Source organism: Marmota flaviventris, chromosome 17 (assembly GCF_047511675.1).
Source record: "Marmota flaviventris isolate mMarFla1 chromosome 17, mMarFla1.hap1, whole genome shotgun sequence".
Taxonomy (NCBI): Eukaryota; Metazoa; Chordata; class Mammalia; order Rodentia; family Sciuridae; genus Marmota; species Marmota flaviventris.
The window spans coordinates 61,269,495-61,280,590 of NC_092514.1; the positions used below are offsets into that span (position 1 = coordinate 61,269,495).

General features: G+C 42.8%; 1 protein-coding gene across 1 annotated transcript; it reads right to left on the reverse strand.

The window, feature by feature from the left end:
• Positions 1 to 4,978: 4,978 nt before the first annotated feature.
• On the reverse strand, positions 4,979 to 10,704 carry LOC114101903 (keratin-associated protein 9-1-like). Its single transcript, XM_027947053.2, has 2 exons — positions 9,990 to 10,704; positions 4,979 to 5,469 (listed from the first exon to the last, which is right to left on the reverse strand). Exons 1-2 carry the CDS (start codon positions 10,702 to 10,704, stop codon positions 4,979 to 4,981), a joined length of 1,206 nt encoding a protein of 401 aa, XP_027802854.2.
• Positions 10,705 to 11,096: the final 392 nt, after the last annotated feature.

Here is an 11,096-nt window from a genome sequence, read left to right on the forward strand (position 1 = left end):
GGTGTGAGCTGTGGAGGGTGGGATCCTGTTCACAGGTGAGTGAGTTTGCACAATATGAGGACTCCTTGCAATTGGGCTCTTTTATCCTGGGGATCTCCAGCGTTTGGACCAATCAGCAGCTCTTGACCTTGTTGTTTTTTATGTTATTTTCCATACTTAGTTTGCGTTTTTCAGGAAGAATTTGCTATGCAAATGTGATGAGTATTGTGTATGTGTTTAATCTGTTTCTTAAGAGCGTGTAACTCACAAGAACTGTTTCCAGATGAAAGGAAGACAAGTCACTTCATTAGCATCCTTGGTGCTCTGAGCATCATTTTGGTCATGTGGTGGCTCCTACTGCCCTGGGAGGGTCAGCACTTGTTCTAGAATATTTTTGCTTTGTCTATATTCAGATTAGGAAGTGACTGTGGGAGGAGCATGATGCTGCTGTATTCACAGTGAGGAACCACTCACGTGTTCATCCAGAGGATCCTGACTCAGGGCTGGTTGAGGCCTCTGGCTCTGTACCAGGTCTTCCACGTGTGTGTCTCCAGGCATTTTGGAAGAGGATGGTTGGCATGTGGTCTTCCATAGCAGAACAGGACCAGAAAGTGAGGGTAAAAGCAGAAGCTGCACATGGGGATGAGACAGGTATGGATGGATGTGTGGGTGGCCATTGGTCCTGTTGTATCCAGTACTGAGGGCTCCCCAGGATGAGCCTGTGGGACTTTCTGCCATGGAAGCCCTGCAAACCCAGCCAAACCAGTATAAGCAGGTGACTCTATTCCCAACCTAGGTACCAGCACAGACAATGTCTTGGGTCATGATCTTTCTCTCTTTTTTTACATCTTTCCTTCTGTCTCAGGTTCTGCTTCTTTTTTTTCTCTCCTTTCTCACTTGGTTCCTTGCTTTCTTGCCTTCTTCTATTTCACGAGGGAAGTTAGATTAGGTGAGATGTACCTGATTTGTCTGCAAGAAATAACATATTGAGAATGTTTTTAGGTCTATCATTCCATCCACGATGGGGCAAGTAATTATTTTCCCACTTGATGAACTATTCTAATGTGAATTCTTCCTTCTACTGCTGTCGGGTAGGAAATAGAAATGAATTCCGTTCTCTATGAATCCTACCCTAGCATGCATCTCCTACAGGAGCTGATTACTTGGTTGACTTGTAACCCTGTAGGTTAATTTGGGCTGTTTTCAGTCTTTGGTTCAAAAGAACAGTAATGTTGGATGCCTTTCGGTTATGAGTGTGAGACTCATCAGCACAGTCATGTGTAGCACACTCATTCTAAGTGTTATACAATTTCCACTGAATGAAATTAACACCATGTACTTGATTGTTCTCCAGATGGTCATGCAGCTTGTTTGCAGACTGCAATTTACTCAAACTCATGCTGCTATGTTTTTGCACTGAGCCTGTGGCTGTAAACATTTATGGTGGATACACAAACAGGTCTAGGGTTATTCATACAATTCCCACATGGAAAGATTTCTTCTGTTATTAGTACAGTCTCATCCATTTTTCTCTACATTTTTTCCCTTAGATATTTTATTATGTACACATGCTGTATGTTAAAATTTAAAGCTTAAATTTTTACTGCTTAAGGAATATGGACAGTGATTCATATTTTGTATGTTTTTTAAATATCTGTATTTCTTGGTTATTTCTAATAGTGTATGTTAGATTTTGGGGGGAGATGGACAAATTTTCGTGTCATGAACAATGATACTTCTTTTCTTCATTTCAGCATAGTCTTTCTATTGTGTATTTTCCTTGCCTTGGTGGGCTCTCTGATCTGCTGGTAGTATACTGGCATCAGATGGGTATTTTTTGTAGAATCTCAGTATAGGAGGGAGAACTCTTTGCATTTCCCCATTATATGTAGTCCTCCTTGTCCTTTCTATAGATTCTTTTCATAAGAGCATGACATTCACATGTGTCTGAATAAATTCTCTGGACAGAATCCAGTTTACAGAAATCAAGTGACCTTTTCTAATGACATTAAAAACCACCAATTCTAAAATTAAGAATCAATAAATGGGATGGATTCAAACTAAAATGTTCTTTTCAGCAAAGGAAACAATCAATAACATGAAGAGAGAGCCTACAGAATGGGAGAAATTCTTTACTACGCACATCTCAGATAGAGCACCAACCTCCAGGATATATAAAGAATTCAGAAAACTTAACATCAAAAACCTCCCAAATAACCCAATCAATAAATGGGCCAAGGAACTGAATAGACACTTCACAAAAGAAGAAATATAATTGATTAACAAACATGAAAAAATGTTCACCATCTCTAGCAATTAGAGAAATGCAAATCAAAACCTCTCTAAGATTTCATCTCACTCCAGTCAGAATGGCAATTATCAAGATTACAAGCAATAATAAGTGTTGGCAAGGATGTGGGGCAAAAGGTACACTCATACATTGCTGGAGGGATTGCAAATTGGTTCAACCACTCGGGGAACCAGTATGGAGATTCCTCAGCAATCTTGGAATGGAACCACCATTTGACCCAGCTATCTCACTCCTCAGTTTATCCTCAAAGGAATTAAAATTGGCATACTACAGTGACACAGTCACATCAATGTATAGCAGCTCAATTCACAATAGCTAGACTATGGAGCCAACTTAGATACCCTTAAACAGATGACTGGATAAAGAAAATGTGGTACATACACATAATGGAATATGACGCAGACTTAAATAAGAAATAAATTAGGCCTTTCTCTAAACTTAAGTGCAGAAAGACAAACCCTGAGGGTCCTACCCATATGCAGTATATAAAATAGGTTAACTCAGGAAAAAATGAAGTGGTGAATCGCAGAGGCTGGGGTAGAAGGAAGTAGGGGCTTGCATTTCAATTTGTATGTCATTTCAATTATGGAAGATGAACAACTTCTTGGATCTGTGGTATAGAGTGGGATATGGTGACAATGTATTTTGCATTTAAAAATCTATTAAGCATCTATTTCACCTTAGGGTTTCTTAGCACAGGCAAATAAAGAGAGACAACATGGAATCAATAAAGGTCCAGGTTTTATGTAAATGGATGGAACTAGAGAATATCATGCTAAGTGAAATATGCCAATCCTCAAAACCCAAAGGCTGAATGTTTTCTCTGATAAGCAGATACTGATCCATAGCGGTGTGTTGGGGGGGCAGGTAGGGAAGAATGAAGGAACTTTGGATTGTGCAATAAGCTGTCCTAAAATAGGTTGAGAGCTGTCCTAAATCTTAATATCTGAAATAATTAACAAATAATAAAACACAAACACTCAGAAATATATTTACAAAAAAGAAGCCCCTGATAGATCTAGTCCACATGGGTTCTTGAACTAGACAAAGACAAAATGGCTCCCATGGTTTATTTAAGGGGGTACATCAAAGGCAGGGGTAAGGTTTAAGAGTGGAGCCTTGCTTTATGATATCTTGCAGTCTACAGGTTGATTGACATCTTGGCAGGTTACACCCATCTCAGGTGCTATGTGGGATCTGAGGCAGAGCTTGAGGGGAAGTTCACCTGCACCAAGCAGTCAATCCTTGTGGGGAGTGTCCCAGGGAGTCCCCGGTGCCAGACTTATCCCCTCAGGAGACTACTTATGCACAACATAGTCCACACACAGCCCACAGATGGCTCGTGACATTAATCCACCATGAAGTTTGGATGTTGGCAGTGCCCATCTGGATATGAGACAGGGGAGGGACATTTTCCTAAATATTCCAGTTCCTTAGGCAAGACCAAGCATTTTGTCCTGATTGGATGAGATGTCAGTAAACAATGGCATATCATTCTATCATCACCATCATTGCAGTATTGGATTATTGTGTCTGGCTATTCTAGAAAGTACCGAGTAAATGAAGGGTTTGTCAAGGATGGAGAGAAATTGGAACACTGCTTCCCTGGAGGGAATGTCAAGGGTTACATGAGCCATGGAAATCAGTAATGGAGTTTCTCCACAAAATCAGACATGGAAATACCCTATGATCCAGTACTGTGGGGTGTTTAGAGGAAATAATGGGATCAGAAACACGAAGAGCTATCAGCATTTTGGTGTTCAAGGCAGGACTATGAACAACAGTCCAGCTGTGGAAGCAAAATAAATATCCATTGATAAAGGAATGGATCTAGTGAATGTGGTGACAATCTACAATGGAATACTGTCCAAGATTAAAAGGGAAGGAAATACTCCCCTGTGTGCTTACATGGGAGAAATTTAGGCTTCTCTCTAACCCTAAGTGCAGAAAGACAAACACTGTGGGTTCTACCCATATGCAGTAGATAAAATAGGTCAACTCAGGTAGGAAAGAATAAAGTGGTGGATTCCAGAGGCTGGGGTAGAAGGAAGTAGGGACTTGCATTTAAGTTTGTATGTCATTTCAATTATGGAAGATGAACCACTTCTAGGATCTGTGGTATAGAGTGGGATATGGTAACAATGTATTTTGCATTTAAAAATCTATTAAGCATCTATTTCACTTCAGAGTTTCTTAGCACAGGCAAATAAAGAGAAACAACATGGAATGAATAAAGGTCCAGTTTTTATTAAGAATTTACAGAATTTGGCTGTACCTAGTGAGGCAACTGAAGGTGACTATGACAGGAGAAACCAGTATATAGAAGAATGAAAGACAATGCAAAAGAAATCATGACTCCAAAGATAAAGAAGCATTTGCATACACCTGTGAAACTCTGAAGCCCGTTCCTGTGTGCTTTAGATGGAGTGGTAAAGATATTGGCTTCATAATTTCAGCCAAGATCACACCTCGCCAACAAGGACCTATGCAGCAGGCATAAGGTGCACAAGGACGAAGGAAGAAGAAGACAGGTGTGGAGTGGTCCGCACTCCCTGGAGGTGATTCACAAATTTTTACATGGGTGACATCTTGATGATCTTCAGCCCAGGTAGGAAGAGAATTGGTGTAGATAAGGCAAATAGGTTGAGAGGAGTTTGTGCAGATAGATGCTGGTCTTTAGGGAGTTGATCACGAGCAGCAAGGTTTGCAGCAGCTGCACACACAGAAGCAGGGCTGGCAGCAGGGTGTGCTGCAGCAGCGGGTCACATGGGTTTTTTTAGAGCAGGTGGTTTTATAGCAGGTGGTTTGAGAGCAAGTAGGAGGGCAGCAGGGCTGGCAGCAGCCTGGCTGGCAGCAGGTGAACACATAGCAGCAGGGCTGGCAGCAGGGAATGATGCAGCAGCAAGGCTCACAGCAGCTGGGCTCACAGCAGGGTGTGCTGCAGCAGCTGACCACACAGGCTGGCTTACAGCAGGTGGTTTCATAGCAAGTTGGGGGACAGCTTGGCTGGCAGCAGCTGGACCCACTGCTGGTTTTCCCACAAGAGCTGGACCCACAGCTTCTAGGTGGACGGCAGGATGTGCTGCCACAGCTGGTCCCACAGGCTGGTTTCCAGCCGATGGTCTTGCAGCAGGTAGGCTTGCAGCAAGAGGAGCAGCAGGAGCGGGCCATGGTGTGAGCTGTGGAGGGTGGGATCCTGTTCACAGGTGAGTGAATTCGTGCAATATGAGGACTCCTTGCAGTTGGGCTCTTTTATCCTTGGGGCTTCCAACGTTTGCACCAATCAGCAGTCCTTTGCCATCTTGTGGTTCATGTTATTTTCCATATTCAGTTTGTGTTTGCCTAGGAAGAATTTGTTATGCAAATGTGATGAGTGTGGTGAATGTAAGTGTTTAATCTGTTTCTTAAGAGGGCATAACTCACAGGAACTATTTCCAGATGAAAGAAAGACAGTCACCTCATTAGTATCCTTGCTGCTCTGATCATCATTCTGATCATGTGGTGGCTACTGATGCCCTGGGAGGGTCAGGGCAGTTGGTCCTCTGGAGCTTTGTTCCTGTGTCTGTATTCAGATTAGGAAACATCTGTCGGAGGAGCATGATGCTGTTGTGTTCACAGGGAAGAAAAGCCCATGTTTACCCAGAGGATCCTGAGTCAGGAGTAGTAAACACATCTGTCTGTGTACCAAGGCTTCTACCTGGGTGTTTCAGGTTTACTCAAGGCACATTGTAAGAGGATGTTTGCCATGTGGTCTTCCACAGCAGAGCAAAACCAGAGAGTGAGGGTAGAAGCAGAAGCAGTACTTGGGAACGAGCCAGATATGGATGGATCTCTGGGTGGCCATATGTCCTGTTTTATCAAGTCCTGAGGGCTCATCATGATGAGCCTGTGGGACTTTCTGCCACAGGAGTCTTGCAGACTCAGGCAAACCAAGATGAGCAGATGACTCTAGTCCTAACCTGGGTAACCAGCACAGACAATGATCTTGGTCAGGGATCTTTCTCTGTCTTTCTTTCTTCCCTTCTGTCTCCATTTTGTTTTCTGTCTCCCCTCTTTTCTTTCTGTCCATTTCTTTCTTATCTTCTTTCCCCATTATCCTTGATCCTCCTCATCCTTTCTATAGGTTCTCTTCATGAGAGTAATGAAATTTGCATGAGTTTGAATACACCCTCTATAGTTATCCAGATGCACATCGTTCTAGTGACCTGCTTCTAATGACATTAACAATCCTTATCTCCAACTAACCGGGCTGGCGACCTATGCTGGGTTCACAAAATCTGGCTACCACAATAACTAAGAAAACAGTTAAAGAAGCACGCAACACACAAAAATACCTTTTGCTTGCAGGGATCAGGGATGGCTCTCCACCTTAAGGGTACGTTGGAAAGAGAGAGTGAGCCACCGGAAAATCCTCTATTTATTGGGGGAAAAAGACATTCCAGAAAGTTCAACCCAAATGAGGCAAGGGATTGGGTTTCAGGGGGGTGTAGCCCAGTCTCATTGGGTGATGCCCACTCCAAGAGCATCATTCCTCTGCCTAGCAGAGGTGGGATATACCTGCTCTCTGCTGTGAGCCAAAGCCAGTCCCACACACCTCTGTTGCTCAAGGCGAAGGGTCCGTGTTCATTCCTGTGTGGCAGCTCCCAATAAATCCCTTAAATGACTTGTCTGACATCATGGGCTTAACTGCTGGTGAACAGTAACTTTCTATTCGGAAAGCTTGTGTTTCAGGGATTGGCACCCTGCCTGGTGGGTAAGTTGGAACTGTATCAGCAGCAGTGTGGAGAATCTTTCATCCCTCATTTATTAAGGTGTTGGGTATTGAAAATTTGATGATATTCACAGAATGCTTTTTCTTTATCAGGTGAAGCAATATTATGATTATTCTCTCTTTTCCAGTTATGTGACATTACATTTTTGGAAATGCAAGGGTGCTACACCCACTCTTGCATTTTCAAAAATGGTCCAAAGTTGTCATGGCCAGACCCACGTGGGACTGGTCTTGACTCAATTCTACCCTTATCAAAATACATTCTGCTTTGCATTTTAAACCTTTATCCTTCTGTTCTCAGTGTATTTCCTTCACCTTCTCTAATCAAGTCAGCTCCAAAAAAGCTGAGATTTTCCATCCTCTTGTGACCCAGTTTCTCTTGACATGGCTCCATGTCCTGGACTTTCAAAAGCACTCTCCTGCCCTCAACATACACCAGCAGTGCTCTTACGGTGTTGCAGTATTCTTTTTTAGTTAGTACACTGGGAAACTCCAAGGGTTCCTTTCTGAAACATACAACATGGGTAAGAATTCTAAGGAGACCCTTGTACAATAGTTGTTGAGTTTCATTATGTAACTGGAAACATGTGAACAATGTCCAGTCCAATATATTAAAAATTGATATTACTCATTTCTACACCAATATTATATTTTTTCTGATGAATTCAAATGAAACAGAGCCTTTGGTCTTCAACTCAAATGATAAGAACAGAAACTTATTTGCAGGATATGCAAGCATCAATGCAACCTACTGAAAATCTGGGGGAAAGTGTCATTGGGAAATAGTCAAGAAGCTGGTGGCATCAGATTAACACCTGATAAAATAACACATGAAACATGAGAACCCTTTTGACTCTTTGAACACAGTTGTGAATTTAGAAGCTCAAAGGTATTGAAGTAGAAAGACCAACATGTCAATAAACATAATTAGACTTTTATGAGCTCCAATTATATCCTAATGGGCTCTAAATGTTATGTCAGGGAGGAACCCAATGAAAGTTTGCACAAACTGATTGAAGACATCCCACATGGAGTTGATCACTCAGCTTCCACATTCCAGATGGGATGTGGAATTTTCAAGGTGACATTAATAGAAGTAGAGTTCATTTATTGCAAAGGCACCTCAAAGAGAAAAATTGGCCACAAGACTAGCAGCATTTCTTCTAGCCTGGCTGAGGATTTAATGAAAACAAATTTGTATTTTTTTAAAGGTAGTGTTGTGGTGTGCCATGAAAGTTCAGAAGCCTGGGCAGGGGAGAACTGGAAATGTTGACCCTGTCCAGCTGAACATGGAACTGGGGAGAGACATTGTTCTTTGATCTTCCAGTTCTTTAGCCAAGACCAAGTATTCTGCCTGTTTGCATGAGATGCTGGTCAGCAATGTCATTATTCTCCCATTGCAATCATTGCACAGATGGAATAGTGTATCTGGCTATTATAGAACATTCCCAATACAGTAAGTGTATTAACAAGTATTGGAGAAATTGGAATCCTGCTATCCTGGAGGGAATGTCTAATGTTGTTGGACATTTTAGGAAACTCCTAAAATTAAACATAGAAATATTACTCTATTCAGCAACCCCATCTCCAGTGTTTAGGTAAAAGAATTAAATCAGATTCTTGAAGAACTATCAGCATTTCTTACATTTATGGCAGTACTACGAACAACAGCCATGCTGTGGAAGAAATCCAATGTCTGTTGGATGAATGCCTCATGGGAATTTGCCAGAAAACCTACAATGGAATAGTATTCAGAAAAGGAAATTCTGTCTCCTGTACCTACATCATTGAACCATAATCCTTTCTCCTAAATTAACTAAATAAGTCACAAAAGGAACAACACTAAATGATTTCATGTATATGAGGCATTTCAAACAGTGGAACTCAGGCAAAGAAAGAACAGAGAGATGGTTTCCAAAGACTGGAGGTAGGTGGAAGTAAGGAGTTGAAAATCAATAGGTATGCCTTTTAATGTTTTTAGTTTTTTGGTATTGATATTGATCTAGGGGTGTTTTATCACTGAGCCACATCTTCAGTCATTTTTATTTTTTTATTTGGAGATAGCGTCTTAACTAAGTTGTTTAAGGTCTTGCTAACTTGTTGAGGCTGGCCTTGAACTTGCAATCCACCTGCCTCAGTCTCCAAGTCACTGGAATTACTGATGTTACCACCACACCTGGCTTTTGGTATGCCATTTCAATTATTTAAGATGAAGAACTTCTAAGAGTTTGTATTTCAGAGGAGGATACCATGACAATGTATTTGCACTTAAAAACCTGTTAAGCATGTGATCTTCAAGTCAGGGGTTCTTAGCACAGGAAAATACAGACAGACAATATGGAATGAATTAAAGTCCAGAATTTATTAAGCATTTATGAAGGATGGCTGAACATAGGGAGGGAAATGAAGGTGACAGTGACAGGGAAAAATGGCAGATAAGAATCTGGAGGACAATGCAAAAGTAATCATGACTGTAAAGATGAAGGAGCATTTGCATATAGCTATGAAATTCTTCTGAAGAAGTGTGGTCCTACATTCATTAGACAGAAGGTAAAGATCTTAGTCTGAGAATTTCAGGCAAGACCATCCCTCCCCATCTAGAATCTCTGAAGATGGCACAAGATGCATGAAACCTAAGGAAGAAGAGGATGAGGGTGGAGTAGTCTGCACTCCTTGTAGGTGATTCACAGGGTCTTATATGGGGGATGATGCATAGAGTATCTAGTGGCAGCATGATGGTCTTCACAAAGGTAGGAAGAGAATTGTGCAATAAGTGGGGGCACATGTTAGGATTTTGTGCAGACGTCAGTTCTTTGAGGAGTGATCACGAGCAGCAAAGCTAGCAGCAATTGGACACACAGCAACAGGGCTTGCAGCAGGGTGTGCTGCAGCAGTGGGTCACACAGGTTTGCTTGGAGCAGGTCCTACAGCATGTGGTTTTAGAGCAAGCTGGAGGGCAGCAGGGCTGGCAGCAGGGGATGATGCAGCAACTGAGGCAGCAGCTGGGATCACAGCAGGGTGTGCTGCAGCAGCTGACCACACAGGTTGGTTTGCAGCAGGAGGTCCTGCAGCAGGTGGTTTCAGAACAAGTTGGGGGACAACGGGGCTGGCAGCAGCTAGACCCACAGCAGCTGGGTGGACAGCAGGGTGTGCTGCAGCAACTGATGACACAGGCTGGTTTCCAGCAGGTGGTCTTGCAGCAGGTGATTTCACAGCAAGTTGGAGAGCAGCAGGGTTGGCAGCAGGGTGTGCTGCAGCAGGGGGTCACATGGGACTTTTTGGAGCAGGTGGTCCTGCAGCAGGTGGTTTGAGAGCAAGTAGGAGGGCAGTAGGGCTGGCAGCAGGGCAAGATGCAGCAATTGGGGCAGCAGCAAGGCTCACAGCAGCTGGGCTTACAGCAGGGTGTGCTGCAGCAGCTGACCACACAGGTTGGTTTGCAGCAGCTGGTCTTGCAGCAAGTGGTTTCACAGCAAGTTGAGGGACAGCATGGCCAGCAGCAGCTGGACTCACAGGTGGTTTTGCCCCTGCAGCTGGACCCACAGCAGCTGGGTGGACAGCAGGATGGTTTCCAGCAGGTGGTCTTGTAACAGGTGGTCCTGCAGCAGGTAGGCTTGCTGCAAGGGGAGCAGCAGGAGCGAGCCATGGTGTGAGCTGTGGAGGGTGGGATCCTGTTCACAGGTGAGTGAGTTTGCACAATATGATGAGTCCTTCTAATTGGGCTCTTGTATCCATGTGGCCTCCAAAGTTTGGACCAATCAGTAGCCCTTTTCCTCATTTTTGTTTATATTATTTTCTACATTGGTTTGTATTTGTTAAGGAAGAAGTTGTTTTCAAAATATGATGTGTTTTGAATTTAAGTGTTTAATCTGTTTCTTTTTTGAATGCTTTCATTAGTGCATGATAGTTATTTATAATTGTGGGGTTCAGTTCGACATATTCATACACGCATGTAATGTAATTTGCTCCATTTCAATCCCCACCACTTCCACTTTTCATCCCTTACTCTTTTTCTCTACTTGTTTTCCTTCTATTTAA

What these genes read in the sequence shown, in the direction of transcription:
- LOC114101903 (XM_027947053.2), bottom strand. Translation starts at nt 10,704, where the DNA reads ATGGCTCGCTCCTGCTGCTCCCCTTGCAGCAAGCCTACCTGCTGCAGG. An exon ending in TTGCTCTAAAACCACATGCT is followed by an intron (nt 5,470 to 9,989) that starts GTAGGACCTGCT and finishes CACCCTCCACAG; the next exon opens with CTCACACCATGGCCCGCTCC.